This window comes from Sceloporus occidentalis, unplaced genomic scaffold, assembly GCF_023333645.1.
Source record: "Sceloporus occidentalis isolate IW3139 unplaced genomic scaffold, rSceOcc1.0.p SCAF_3, whole genome shotgun sequence".
Taxonomy (NCBI): domain Eukaryota; kingdom Metazoa; phylum Chordata; class Lepidosauria; order Squamata; family Phrynosomatidae; genus Sceloporus; species Sceloporus occidentalis.
In genome coordinates this window covers 24807164-24822794 of record NW_028316983.1, presented here as the reverse complement: position 1 = coordinate 24822794, position 15631 = coordinate 24807164, and the positions used below count along the sequence as shown (strand labels likewise).

General features: G+C 38.4%; 2 protein-coding genes across 6 annotated transcripts in view; one reads left to right on the top strand and one right to left on the bottom strand.

The window, feature by feature from the left end:
* PTPN1 (protein tyrosine phosphatase non-receptor type 1) overlaps positions 1–5671 on the top strand; it is a 99824-nt gene extending 94153 nt beyond the window's left edge. For both annotated transcript variants that reach the window (XM_089513839.1, XM_089513838.1), the window contains exon 9: positions 1067–5671. In XM_089513839.1, coding sequence (XP_089369965.1) covers positions 1067–1256 — 190 coding nt within the window. In that variant the 3' untranslated portion in view covers positions 1257–5671. The remainder of the gene's footprint in view (positions 1–1066) is intronic.
* A 1230-nt stretch (positions 5672–6901) lies between these two features.
* RIPOR3 (RIPOR family member 3) overlaps positions 6902–15631 on the bottom strand; it is a 148264-nt gene continuing 139534 nt past the window's right edge. For all 4 annotated transcript variants that reach the window (XM_089513833.1, XM_089513836.1, XM_089513834.1 and 1 more), the window contains 6 exons: positions 15207–15368; positions 14394–14552; positions 13028–13230; positions 12222–12305; positions 9441–9531; positions 6902–8502 (listed from right to left, as the gene is read on the bottom strand). In XM_089513833.1, the coding sequence (XP_089369959.1) occupies positions 8402–8502; positions 9441–9531; positions 12222–12305; positions 13028–13230; positions 14394–14552; positions 15207–15368 (800 nt within the window). In that variant the 3' untranslated portion in view covers positions 6902–8401. The remainder of the gene's footprint in view (positions 8503–9440; positions 9532–12221; positions 12306–13027; positions 13231–14393; positions 14553–15206; positions 15369–15631) is intronic.

Genomic DNA, 15631 nt, shown 5'->3' with positions numbered 1-15631 from the left:
TTACTCCTTCATCAATGGCAAATGTGAATTAATTTGTAGTAACAAAGTCATTATAGTCAGCATAAGGCATTTCATAATCACCATGTGAATCATACGGCTACTTAGACTGATAGAACATACAATATATGTATTTGATTAAGTATAAAATGTATCGTAAATACAAAATGGTTTATTTACCATATGTTATAATATTATAAGTGTTTATTTTGAAGCTAGAGTTGGAGTCAGTACGTTTCTACTGACTCTGACCCCACACAAAATTGCTTCTGATGCTGACTTCATAGCCCTATCTCCAACCCACTCACATCATTCACACATTTCCCAAAAATTTATAGGACAGACAGCAGTGAGGGATCAATTGCTTCCCTTTCTTCCTTTCTCTGCCTACCTTTTTTTTAAAAAAAAAAATAGTAATGAAGCCCCTGGCCTGCAGCTGAATGACATTTTCATTGCCCAGCAATGCACACATGGCACATGTAGGCATTTGAATAAAGGAAATGGTGAGTAGCTGCAACAAGACATGTCACATTGCATCCACCCATATTTGAAAAATTGTAAAGAGGAAAAAATAGAGGCACAGAAGATCATGGTGGGTGGCAAGAGAAGTGTCAGTGGACAGATTGGCACCCACAGGGACCAGCTGTAAAAGATAGAATTCCACTGGCATCCTAGTAAATATTATGGAGCAGTTGGCTGTAGTACTAAAAAGCCGAGGAGTGCAATTTAGCGCCAGCCCCTGCTAAAACAAGATAATATAAAAATGTTAAGATTTTGAAAACAAGGCTATTCGAGGTCAGGAAAACTCAGACAAGGTCAGGAAAAACTCTTCTAGAACACGACCACATAGCCCGAAAAAAACACAAAAAACTAAGGCTATTTATCGTTTAAAAAGGCACAGCAATCCTGGTCACCATGCCCTCTCCAAACATAGTTCAGTACGCTTCCTACCACGTTCCTTTTCATCTTGCTATCTTTCTTAAGGATGTACTAATATGGCTCACTGTTCCTTTCCTCAAGTGTCAAGAAATTGTCCTGTTCTGAATACATTTTTTTTCTTGTTCCACAGCGCTAATCAAGACACTGAGCTTAGGAAGAGAACTGTTGACACTTCACCACACAGTGAAGAGATGATGACACCAGAAGAAGAGGAAGATGAAAACATGATGTCAACATGGAAACCATTTCTGGTCAACATCTGCATGTTTACTGTCCTGACAGCAGGGGCATACCTCTGCTACAGGGTGTGTTTTCATTGATGGACCTGCCAGGGATGGCACCAAAACACCAGTAATGCCATAGGTGTTTAAAAGAGAAAAGAAAGCTAAAGGCGGAGGGGCAACTGAGCCTTGTCCCAATGGAAGTATATCTTAAAATTTGACAGGCTGGAACTATGGTTAGGGCTTAAAGAGAAAGTCGATGCACTAGGGTTTAATTTTGCAGCCCTATGGTCCCAAGAACATAATATTCTAATCTCAGGGCCTTAAGATATTCAGGAGTAAGCAGAGAATATGCCAAATAAGTCTTGTGTTTTTCATTATTTTTCCTTTTTTTTTTTAATGGAATAAGAAGAGTTTACAACACATTGTTGTTTTTTAGTCTTTTGAAGCCAATTTTTGTTCTTTTGGTTGTTTTTCAGGAAGAAAAAAAAGAAATTAGGCACAAGTGAAAATTGCTTGTATTCTCCCATGTATGGAAAAGAATATATGATTCGGTTCCTCAAAACACCACTGTACACCCACACATACATCCCTCCCAAAAGAGAATGTACCACTCCTTTTGAAAAGGGAGAACTCTTTACTTGCATCCCTTTTACAGACTGAGGACTCAGTCTCTAAAAAACCACTTCTGTGTAACCTCTGTTAATTGGCTATTGCTCAGGAGCAGCGATGAATGAATGGAAATTAAATAGTAGCAACCCCACCCCAAAAAGTTGGATTATACCCTATTTTTGACAGTGCAAGAAGTATGGGATATATTTTTATCTTTCTCAGATAAGGTTCTTGCCTTCATTACATGTTCATTACAAGGGTACCTGCTATTGCTCAGGGCATCCCAACAGGTCAGACATCTTTTTCTCCTTTATTTTTAGCAAAATAACTGCATTTCTTCCCAGCTCACCCACCTACCACCTATTGCAGGTCTTTGTTGCACTTTGTTTGTATGTGCATCTCTCTTGCACCATGTACTTTCTAACTTCATTTCCTTTTTTTGTTTGTTTTGTATTGTTTTGAACAGAGGGACAGGTATGCAACCAAACTTTGTCTACCAGCATTTACAAAATGTTTCAGATACCTGCTTTAGGAAGGCCCAGTTTTTAAGGTTCATTTTAATGTAAAATGCAGTTTCACTCCTGACTTGCCATGTGAAGAATGTATTTTGTGTTCAAAACAGAAGAGGAGGAGTTTGGAAATAATAATGATTACAATTATGATAATTAATTTTCTCATTGTAGAGAGCCATGGGAATGGTTCTTCAAAAATCTCAAGTAGTTGATGCTGGGAGCAACTTCCTTTGAAATCCAGCAGGCCTGGCTTTTCAGATCTGCTAATCCTTTTGCAAGCTACAAGCCACTGTGATTTTAGGCAGAGTGAGTTTGGTTGGGTTTTTTTTTTAAAGAACAAAAATGTAAAAATTGGCTTTAATTTGGCTTAAGTTCATGCTGTTCAGTAGCCTGGCTGCAATCCTAAACATAAGATTAAGCTCCTTTGAACAATTTGGGATTTACCTCTTAGTTAAATATGTATAGGATTGGATTATAAATATAAGGCTTTGGAATAACCAAGCTTAATTGAACTTAACTGCTATGAGGAGAACAAAAAAACTGGCTAGTCATGTATTATGTATTTGTTTTTGTTAGGTATTGACATGACTGAGGTAGTACACTGAATCTGTCAAAACCCTTTTATGAGCATCAAAAATGATACTACAGAAGAATCTGTTTTCTGTAGTGCAAAGAACAAGACAAAGGTATTTGCTGAAGTTGTAACCTTTTTGAAGTAAAACCATGACCACAGTGCAGCTGATCACTGCTTTGAAAATTCTGAGGTTCTCTTATATAGCACTTAAGCACCATCCCTTTAAAAAAAACAGTTATAGGCTTTGAATTTTCTTTATTTTTGTTCTCCACCACTCTCATAAACTTTAGTGTTGTTTTTTTCCTTGAACCAATGCAATGTTAAGTAAGGGTCTTTGGGAAAGAAGGAAGAAAGAAGAGGTTAGATTAAAAATAAGAATAAAAGGCTACATTTGTATTAAGGGCTTTCTAAAAGTACAATAATAAATCCTCAGGTAGTACTTGGGAATCTTACAAAAAGAAAACGTTACCTGTGAGATTGTTGTTCAGATCAGAATTTGAAAGGAAGAGTACTGTTAAGTGGTCAATATTTAATAGTAATATTGGTAACATGAAAAATATTGATATGAGTATAGAAAATGATATAATATATAATGGCTCATCTGTGAATTTTACTATACAGTAAGTGATTGCTTTGTCCCCATCAAACTCTTGTCATTCAGTAGGATATTGTTCAGAGGCAGCATTTGTATCTCATTTTTATTCAAATGCATGTGTAAAGTCTCCTAAAAGTGTCCTGATCAAAATCCATGCGCTTGAAAGGTTAAAAGAATTTCTATATTTCTGCTTTCTGACGTGCCCAAATTATATTTGCATGATCTGATCATTTAAATGGCTGTGGTTCCAAGGGTGTTGCTGAATGACTTCATTCAGCTAATAGATTGGTAGCTCTGTATGTGTGTGTGTGTGTGCGCACACATGTGCTTTCTCTTTCTCTCTCTTTTATAACAAAAACAGATAATGCGTTTCTTGCCTAATATTTGGCATGACTTTCTATTCAGTTTTCTACATATTCCTTGTAATCCAGTTGTATACCACTCATTTCAGCCAAGTTAAGTATAGTACAAACATTCCAGAGTGTGTACAAAGCCATATTCACACCTCCCTCCTGCGCGCGCACAGTAACTTTCTGCAGCAGATAATTGAAACACGAGTGCCTGGAACCATTAAGCTGCCTTCTGCTACTCCAAGGAAGCAGCTTACTGCAAAAGGCCACCAGAACCAAAGTAAGATTTAAAGTCTGTACTTCTTGTTTTGTAGAAAACAAGAGATTTTAAAAAGAATACTGTAGTAATAAGGAAAGTTCTTTAAAAAAAACAGTGGGTAATAAATAATTTGTATCATTCTTCTTCCTAGAAGAAAATACAGGTATACCTCAGTTAACGAAATAGATGTGATCCTGGATATTATGTTGTTAACAGAAGATTTGGTACTAGAGGTAGAAATGACAGGGAAGGAATAGGGATAGGTTCCTTCACCACAAAAAAACAAGAGCAATTCAACAAACCTTTTATCCAAAGTCTAACAGTATGACCATGTGAAATGAAAATGCAGGTAAGCCTTGCAGAAGTAAACAAAACATTTTAAGCCTTCTGGAAATGACTTGAAGGTTTCTTCCAAAATGCATATGGGAATGCCTTTCACCAGCCTCTGCTTTTCTCGTGATTTCCACTTAAGTGGCCAAACGTTACAGATCTATGATTCCTTAACATGCTGGTGAGGCCAGGCCAGCGTATCTGCTTTTTCATGCATGCCCAGTAAGGGATGCTGTTTGCTTTGCCTGTTACAGGTAGGTACACATTGAACTGTAGCAGTGTGTTCTAAATAGGATCAGGTAGAGCAGAATCCCACTCTTTCCCACCTCAAGCTTTACTGCACTTTTCACTGCAGGCACACTGCTGCAACCTAACACCGGCTGTCTACTGTTTCTTCTGCCCTCCACCATCCTCCCAATGCTGATGATTGCTTTTAAAACAACACCTCCAGCTAGACAGAGGACAAGGAGAAAAAGAGGGTCTGGGAAGCATAAAAAGACTTAAAAAAAAAAAAAAAAGGAGCTTCTTTGACAGAGGCTTTGTTAAGTGAGGTATGCCTGGTAGTAGAACTCAGAATGTGTCTCTCTAGAATCCACAGTGATTGTACTATACTTGCATCCCTTTAGTTAAGAAGAACTAAAGTTCTTTCTTGCTATCCACTGCAGGGTGTGGGGTGGGGGAATAGATCAGCTCTGGCTAACATGCCCCTATAGCCCACCTAATGTCACTGTTTGCCTTTTACCTATTTGAACTCAAGAAAGATTTATACTGTAGTGAAAACATACAGTAGAATGCCCTAGTAAAGCCCAGTGAGGTGTGTATAAGGCTTATAATGCTGAACTATAAGCATTTCGTTTTGATGTCCTGTATATGTATGTAGTAGTTTTGGGTGTGTATATACAGTAGCATTTTAAAAGTGGATGTACTGATTAACCTATTCTTGGGGCAGTGGGGGCGGGAGGGGTGGAAAAAATATCCATGTTTAAACTTGTTAGAAAGTTAGTGAGCTGCTCTGCTATATGCCTTAAGCAAATATTTACTCATCAGGTCTTTCTTTTTTACAGATTGCCATAGAAAACTTTTTTTGTAAAAAAAAAATAAAACTAAGAAAAAAAAGACACAAGCTAAATGTTTTGGTATAATACATTTTCAGGTATATTGTCTTTTGTGTAAGGCGCTGCAATGACCTCACAGTTTCAATAAAACTGTACAGTTTTTCAATTTCCCATACAGATTTTCAGTTCTCATTTTAGCTGCAACAATAAAATTCTTTTGTAAAGAAGCATGTCTGATATTTCTCCACTTCCTTTTAAAAAATCTGAGTTGCTAAGGATTTGACTCATTAATCCCATGTGCCTTGGGATTGTAGCAAGGAGCAAAAGGGTAAAGTTCTCCTAACCTGTCCAGGCCCTAGTTTGGTTGCTGGATGGGGAATGGGAGCTTGGTTTTAAGATTAGAAACAGCCTTGCAGCCATGCTATTTGGTCCTTGAGCTGACAAAACTAGTATTGAATTTTAAAATAGTTGCCTCCATTCACATGCTAAATGTAGTTTAGTGCTATATGAGCAACCTTGTGCTTGTGTCCTTACACACATCAACTGCAGCAAGACTTGACATCCGTTTTTTTTTTTTTTTTTCTTTTCTTTTAAAGCTCTTAGGGAATTCCCTGTTACATTTCCACTTGGGAAAGTTTAATTTTAATTTTCAGTAGTCAAACCAGCATCCCCCAGTTGTTTTGAACATCAACTCATGTTGTTGTCATCATTGTCTTTGTTGCACTTGTCTTTTAAGATGGCTTATAAGTTAAAACGTAGACAAATATAACAGCATACAACATACCATTAAAAAGAAATTAACAAATACAAATACAGCATGTTATACAAAATGGGTTTTTCCTGAATCCACAGGAGATACATTTCCCAGACATACTATGGAAATGCGAAACAGTAGGTAATAGCAAACCCTATTGAAATGAATGACTTCCAACTGAAGTTGACCATAGAGTTGACCTGGAGGACCTAGAGATTCCTAGAGAGAACACATTTAGGCATAGCTAGGTCTTCCAGAGCAACTCTATGGTCAACATTCACTGGAAGCATACCATAGAATTGCACTGGAGGACTTAGAAAATGCCTAGAGAGAACTTTTTTTTTCAGATGTGGATAACTGAAATCATGGGTACCAGTTCTGTGGGTAATATGTTATCATCATAATTCACAGTTTACTGACAACTCCCGCTGCTTTAAAGGCAGTAAGACCCTTGAAGAAAAATTAGGACCTTGTGTTCTCGTCACTGAGGTATTTGGTTGGCTTTGGTGAGGAGATAATGCTAGACTAGATAGGATTTTGATCTTCATATGTTCTTAAGTTTAAGAAGAGTACCAGCCCAGGAACAAGATGTACCACCTGGTTGTTTTCAGATCTGAATTATTTTATTTCCCCAAGGCATCTGTTAACTCAAAAGTTAGATCTACTGTTTTACATTTTCACAGAAGTGAAGAAAACAATGAGATGCCATTTCAAATGCTTTAATAAAACTTTTTTTAAAAATGTAAACTAATCTCAGCAATAAATACTGAAAAGTACAAAGCACAATACACTGTATAAAATATGTACATTAAAAGTCAGGGGTCTGAGTGATGGGAACTTGCACAAACACACACTTGGGAAATTTCCCATTACCAGCAGGAGCAAAACCATCCTGTTCATTCAGAGCTTCAACCTGTTTACTCAGAACTAGCTCTTACAGACTACCACAAAAGTTGAACACAAATATGGTCAGGGATTGAAGCTGCAGATTACATAAAAATAGGGTTTGATTATGATCTAAAAAAGCTTAAAACCAGAATTAGGCACTCAAATGGGAAGAGCTAGATTTTATGCAGTGACATTAAGTAATGGTTTGTATACTTTAAATTTGGGATGGGGAGGAACAATGACAAAATCTGACAAGTGGTCTGGAGAGTCTTTTATTATCCCAAGCTATATTCAAGTTTCTGTTGGAATAGTAACATATTTTCCAAGAAAAGCTACATGATGTGTTACAGAATAAGTGCACTTAAAAATACTTGGTTGGAGGGTTTGTGGTTGGAAGAGTTTTACTGGGTGCTTTTTGTACACAGAAAGAAAACTAAATGGTTAAGTGACTGAAACATGGAGAAATATTTGACTGCCATGCAGAGGATAATCTCCTGGAAGGCTTACATTGTAGGTCTTTTTTCTTGTAGATTATATATTGATAAATGTACCTATGGCAGAGTTTTACCACACTGCTGAATGAAAATTTAGATTTGCCCAGATTTAAATTACGGGCCTTAAGACCCCAATGTGTTCATGTTTGCTGCATCTAATGCTGCAGCAAGGTAAACCTAAAAAAAAAATACAGGTTTATTCCTCACAATTTGATCATCAATTCAGAAATCTCTGTATCAAAAGTTTGATCCACAAGATTAATAAATACAGAATGTATTCTGTTTTCTCTGTGTATAAGACAAGGGGTGTATATTTGCTTTAATTTGAAGCTGTATCTCTTTAATGGCATTCATTCAATGAGATTCAAGATTGAGTGTCTCTTCTTTGGCACTTACTCCCAGTTGAATGGCATAATAGTAAATCAGTTTCATCAAAAAGTTTTAAAAGAATCTGCTTTAGTCTATTCTGTACAGATAATGAACAACAGAGAACCTCAGTATATGAGATCTTAATCCAGCCACACTGCTGATCTATTTATTTTTTTATTTCAAAGACTAAAGATTTGGGATATTTAAAAGAGTTCATAGTACTTTCTGGTTATAAGAACAGAGTCACCAAGACAAGACTGTGTTAAAGCCTTGAAATACTACTCTTCATCTGGGTGGATAGTTTAAAACCCATGTGAAAGATTTATTTTCAGTATATACATATATATATATAAAATACACATTCTTCTACAATCTATAGAGCCCTCCACGTGCCAATAAAAGGAAATCCAAACAGGGAAAATAAAGCTGCTGGCTTCAATTAACAATACTGTTCAAAATACTGTAATCTCAATTTCCCCTTCTTGATACATGGTATCCCTCAGTTCACAACAGATTTTGTCCATTTTTTCAAAGGCCAGTCTTCCTTTTTCACCTGCAAAGAAAAGGATGTTACAGATTATAGGTTAAATAGCTAGTGTTACCTAAACAAACTGTCCCTTTTATATGTCCCTTTTTCTAAACCAGGGGCAATAAGCTAAGGAAGATGGAGGAGTTTCAGTCTAACATCTGGAGGGCTGCACAATTCCCATCTTTGATCTAGAACAGGAATAGGTAAAAGTGACCATCAAGATGTTTGGACCATCATGTTTTCCATCTTCTCTCAGCTATATTGGCCAGAACTGACAGAACTTGTAGGCCAAAAATATATGGAGGGCCATAGTTTCCTGAATATCCTTTCTGCAATGCTGAAGAACAGTTCACATGGAAAGAAATCCACATATCTAATGTCCTCCTCCAGTTACACCCAAAGATTAAGCTAGATAAAAGATTAAATATTTCCCAAAGCTTTGTAGTGTCGGGATGGTTCCAGGCTGCTATTCAAACCCAGCTCTGGAGAAAGCCCCAGAAGTAATTATGGAGATATAACATTTCAGTTACAGTTTTTATCATCATCATCCCATCTTTTTCCCAGTTCCTGACTCAAAGTGGCTTGCCATGCTTAAAACAGTTAAAAATTTGCAGCATACAAAAGTTAAAAAGTAAGTAAAGTAGCAAACAAAGCCAGTTAAAAATAAACCATTATGAAAAAATAAAGCCAATAAATAAAAACCCAGCACATCATATAAGGCCTGTTTCACCCTTTAAAAAAAGCTAGGGCTAAATATACACACTGCTGTTACTTTAAAATACCTTGGCCAGAAATGCATTCCTGGTAGTAGGAGGGAGGCCAGTCCTTTGGAGCAAGTGGTTTTGCAACTCGGTACAAAATTGCAAGAATCAATTTTGCTCGCTCTACTGAGGCATCTGGTTCTTGACTTGTCATTCACTGTCATTCAAAATCTAAAAGCACCGTATGGTTGATCCACTCACCAAATGATAGAGTTGTTTCTCTGGCAGCGTTCCGCAGATCCTCTGCGTCTGACAGACAAAGTCTGGCAATTTGCTCTATACTTTCAATGCCCTGTTTTGTAAAAGAAGCAGTGCAGTAACAATTACTTAAGCATTTCAAACTTTCCCCACTCTTAAAGAGCATTTTAAGCTTAACTTTTAAACATGCCAGGCTTTTCCCATCCTCACTTATTAGAGCAGTACATGTTTGTTTGTTTGTTTATTAAAAATAGATCTGAAAGCAGTATACCCAAGTTTTGAAACGTTACTTTTTTGTCCATGAGGAATTTGGGAGTTGTAGTCTAACATGTGACTTTTACAAGGTCTGTTGCATACATATGGTAGTGTGTGCTAGAACAGAGGCATCACTATGGGGTGTACCAAGTGACACTACTGCCTTTTGGGCAGAAACAGTCCCTTTAGAACACTGAAGAAATGGTGTGAGTGGGGCAAGACGCAGGAGGAGGAGAAAGGAAAGATCACAGGTTTTACTTAAAACATTAAATTTTAAAACATTTTTGTTTATATTTTTCCACTTTCATGGGAGTCCTGTGCCCCTAACCCCAATGAATGTAGAGTTCCCACTGTATATAAGAATTATGATTTATGAATAACATTAGAACAAAAAACATTACTAAGGATTCTGTATGGTGTGTGTGGGAGATCAATGGTTCAGTTCCTGCACTGGGTGACGTCAACCCTAGTGACACCACTGTGCTAGAATAGCACTATTACATACTTCAGAACTGATTTATGTGACACACTTGTCAAACAGATTGGCTACTACTGCACCGCTGCAAATAAACAACAGTCAGATGTCTAATGCCTTCATGTTTTCCTCTCTCACTACCCTTAAACTCACTCACACTAGGTTCAATGGACAACACTGCAAAATCAGAATGAATAGCACTGCCTCTGAATGATTAAAGCTCTTAGACAATACCTTAACATGCATGCTTACCATGTCAGGGCTTTAAAAGATACACACCCCAATGACTTTAAAATACACAGTGGGCCCTTGGTATCCACTATGAATACCAAAAGCCATGGATGCTGAAATCCCATTAGATACAATGGCATAGTGAAATGGTGTCCCTTATATAAAATAGCAAAATCAAGGTTTGTTTTTTTGAAATTTATATATTTTTGGAATATTTTCAAGCCATAGATAGTTGAATCTGTGGATAAGGAAGGCTGACTGTAATGTTAAAACTAAAGAAGAATCCACTAGTAAGAACTCTTCAGCCTTCATTAAAGGCATGTCTGCTTAGACGGTTCTGCTTGTGTGTTCAGGAGAACTCTTGGTGAAGGATTCCAAGCAAATTAAACCGCATGTACACTTAAGAATAAAAAATACATATATTTTTCAATTCTCTGTTCTGTATGCTGACATAACTGGGAGTGGAGGTTGATCAGGTACTGACACAGTTTGGAGTGGGGATGTACACCTTGTAAAAACTGCCCCCCCTGGTACTATCAGCCGCTCTGATAGCCATTAGGGCTGAAGGGTGGGGTATAAATACCATAAATAATAATAAATAAATACTACTAATAGGATCCAAGACTTGTTCCAGGACCAGAGCTTGAAAAGGTCATAGTATTTGCTTCATACTATACCTCCCAGAGAGAACCAGCATGATGTAGCAGTTTACATTTTGGACTACAACTCTGAAGACCAGGATTCGATTCCCAGTTTGGCCATGAAACCCACTGGGTAACTTTGGGCAAACCACATGCTCTCAGCCTCAGGAGATAGCAATGGCAAACTTCCTCTGAACAAATCTTGCCAAGAAACCCCCATGGTAAGTCAGAAACAGCCTGAAAGCATACAACTACAAATACCTCCCAGAATTCTGTTTTGGACTATAACACAGCCCCCCAGCCAGCGTGGCCACTAGGATTCTGGGAATATAATAATAATAATAATAATAATAATAATAATAATAATAATAATAAATGTTTTTTTAAAAAAACTTTTCCAAGCTCTGTCCAGAACTAATAATAGCTTTTGTTGGAGAAATTAATCAACAATGTGGAACACAGAGAAAATGTGACCCATCCCCTTGTGGCACAGTGTTGCCTGCCCCTCATTCCCCATTGTTGTTATTTTATTTGTTTTGTTTTACAACAATCAGATATACAGTGGTAGCATCATGATGTAGCATCTAGTTTGTCCCCAGGAAATCATGGCTCTATTGGTGACATGCTTGCATAACCTTCAATTAGGCTGGCATATGGATTTTGGGAGATGTTGCTGAGGGAGCTATTCATCTAAAACCCCTAATTATTATTGTTGTTATCTTCTTATACCCCACATTTCTCCCAACGTAGGGACTCAAGGTAGCAAACAACATGTACAAAAATACAGTTAAAAACAGTACAAGAATATTAATATATATATCTGGGACAGAGAGAAGGGCCTCTCCTGATGTTCTCAATGCTCGGGGGGGGGGGGGGGGCTTGTACAGGGAGATACAGTCCTTCAAATAGCCCAGACCCAAACTGCATTGTTGCAACTCTGGCTGAGAAGCATGAGAAAGGGGACACCCTCTACCTTCTCCACTAAACCTGTAAGCACAGTTGTGGAGAGTAAAACTGTGTCAGTGTGTTACAGGATCACAACCCATATTTTGTCTCAGTGGTAATGGAAGTGAAGGTTTGATGCTTCCACTGTGCTTCACATAGCATGACCGTCACTCCCTCTGCTGACTACCTATGAAACCAATTTGACATTGACAGCATATTCACCATCCCCACACTTACTCTGAGGTTTTTGAGGGCCAGACATGCGGCTTGCTGTAATTTTGCATCTTCATTGTTTAAGAGGTCTGTGTAAAAAATAAGAGCCTGGAAAATATAATAGGACCTTAAATAACATTGTTAACATGCACACCCAAATACTGAAACTTAGATGTTGGACTTCAATAATCCAGCAGCCAATGGAGGGTTTCACCCCACCAGATACTTACACCAGTTCCTTTGCAAAGGAATAAATATTTCAGAGTTGCTGGAAGGTGATAGGGTGCAGAGAATGAGCTGTCGGGCAAACGGCAATTACAGTGAAATCAATGAAGGAAAGCCAACATGGCATAGCAGTTTGAGTATTGGACTATGACTCTGGAGACCTAGATTTGATTCCTAGCTCAGCCATGAAACCCACTGTGCGACCTTGGACAGGTTCTCCATCCCTGTTAAGTGATGATACCAGTGACTGAATTTGACTCGCTCTGCTCACTACCACTGTGATCCTCTGAAAGCAGTGAATAAGGAAAGAGAGAGTGGGAGAGGGAAAGCTAGCATCTCTGTAATCTTTCCATTGGCGGGCAAAGACCTTTCTCTTTACCCAGGTCTTTCAACTGGGACATGTTGTATTTGTATTGCTATCATTATTGTAATATTTTAACAGCCATTAAGCACTGTTTTAATATGGATGTCTATTAAACAGCAGTTTAACTTTTGTGTCATCCATTCTTTTAACTGCTTCTTGTTTTAATTCAAATTGTGAGCCAGTTTAAGTCTCCTGCTGAGAGAAAGGCAAGTTATAAATAAAATAAAGTAAAATAAAATACCTTTCCCCTGAAATTCCTGTTGGCCGCTGCACGAGAAAGACACGATGAGGCTGCTTTGCCCACTCGGTGGTTTTCATCAAGCTGCAGGGCTGCCAGGAGCTGTAAGGTTTTTGGCAGGGGCTGGAGCTGATTCAGTCGCTTCCCTTTCAGCTTCTTTATTTTCTTCATTCTTCCAGGATGCTGCAGGTCCTCTGTTAAGATTACTGCAGAGGGAGGAAATCAGCCTCATTAATGGAGAGCCCTCCCCCTCTTGTCAGCTTCATCACTATTAAGACAAAATTCTTAACACTTTTTTTTCTTACAAAATAAAAACAATTACAAGTTCATATAAACATTTGAAGTGGCCTTATATTGAAAAAGACCATTAGCCACTCTTACCCTGTTTGACTGGCAGCATCTCTCTGAGATCACAAGTCCAGAATGGCTGTTTTGAGCAAAGTTACCAAAAACAGTCAAAACTAGAAAAACATAAAGTTGATGGAAGAGGTAGTATGTAATGACATAAACCTAACAGCTCTCTCCTGCTGTTGCATCCAGTAGTTTCTATTCATTAGTTTAGTGCAGTGGCATCACTGGGGGTATGTGGTGGTGCAATCTGCATCAGGTAATACCCCAGAAGAGTATGACACCCAGTTGGGCCTTTCTCCTGCTCTTCCCCTTGTGCCCCCATGCTCTCCCCTGCCACACCATCCTCCTGTGCCTTCCCACACCCCTGTGCCTGCTCCCATGCCCTTGCGTTGACCCCCACCCACCCACCTCTGTGTGCTCCTATAACCCTATGCCATCCAACCCTCCTGTGCTCCCACCTCATCAGGAAAAAGAACAAGCATGGGCATGGGGAGAGAAAGTGTGTGCTGCCCCCAGAAGCTCGACCCCATGTATAGGGTGACACCCGGTGCTGAGACCTCTCAAGTACAGTGCAGGGTTGGAAATACAGAGATCTCACCATTGGCTCTGCTGGCTAGAGCTGCTTGCTCCAACTTGCAGGCCAGTAATATCTGGCAGTCTGCATGATTCCCTTGCCATAGTGGTCCTAAAATCTGACATCCAGAGAATGGGAAATATTGACTACAGGCAATGATGACTGTCAATGATGACTCCAAAACTACAATGTCATTGTTGTTATTGCTACAGTTGTTGTGCCTTCAGGTCAACTGCCACTTATGATGATCCTAAGGTGCCTCTTAAGGTGAGAGAATGCGAGTTGCCTATGGTCACCCAGTGGATTTCCATGGCTGAGTGGGTCTTCAAACTCTGGTCTCTTGGATTCCTAGTACTCAAACCACTATACCATACTGGCTCCAAAACTGCAACTACTCCTGGCCAGAACTTAACTGTCTTCTCCCTTCTTCAGCCATTGATTTACCTTCTTTAGCAAACCTGGCCAAATATTTTTCTAAGTTGTTCACATGCTGTTTCTCCAAGTAGCTGTAAAACTGGAACAATGTCACTGATTCGGTTGGGAGATCTGCTGAAAGAAATAGCAGGCTGCCTCTAACTATCTGGTCCAGGAACATCCGCAAAACTGAAAGAAAATGCAAAGAAATTAGGAATGAGACATTTATCGTAAGTATTTGTTGTCTGTATTTGGGGGGTTTGGTTTAAAATAAAAATATCAAAAAATATTTCTGTTTCTTTGCTTGTAGCAGAACTTGGAAGGTTAGCAACAGTTAAAGGTCTAAGGGACCCCATGTAGTTAGTTACTGTTAGAGTTGCAACTTCTAAAAAAGTAACTCTTTGTTTCTCTATGAAAAGTAACTGAATCAGTTTTTTAAAAAGAATTCAGTGCTACAAGCCACTGGATTATGGTACAAAACACACAGTTCCCACTGCAATATCTCTTCTACACCTATGACAGAGCACACAGCACCAACGTAAGGCATTACACAAGCCAGCATTTGAACTCTGTGATTTTTCTTCTCCACCATTTAGTGAAGCACCACCCCATTACCATAAATGTAACTATAAAAAGTTACAGTTACACTGGAAATGGAATGAAGTTACTCCTTATAAAATTCCAGTATAAAGTACCTTAGTTTTTGGGGAAAGAAATTAATTGTAACACCTTCCCAGGATTGCAAAACAAGCACTTTATTAAACGTAAACAGGGAATTATCTCAGTGCTATGTACTTGAGTCACTGTCAACTTGTGCCATATCAGTCCAGTATAGATAAGTACCTTTTTCTAGATGTCTTTGATATTTCTCTTTTGTTTTAAACATCAATATATATTTCAAGGGGTTCCAAAATCTTTCCACTGGACAGAATAAGATGCTTCCCTGTTCAGTACATTCACTCCAGATCTTCAGGCAATGCTTCTGCTTTTTAGCTTTTTGAATAACTGTAAAAGGTAGATTATGAATGTTAACAAAGGAGCTGGAAACATCAGATGGTTTGCTTGGGATAAGTCAATACAATTTTACATACATTCAAAAACACACACTTCCAAATAAATGGCTGTGTACTTTAGCAAACTATGCCACTAAAATTTTGCTCTTCCCAGCAAAAGCTTCTTCCTTTGAATCAATTTCTGCCTTCTTGTGAATCAAAACCTCAAAGATTATATGACAAATGAAGCAGGGAGACTTTATTCAAGGGGGTTTG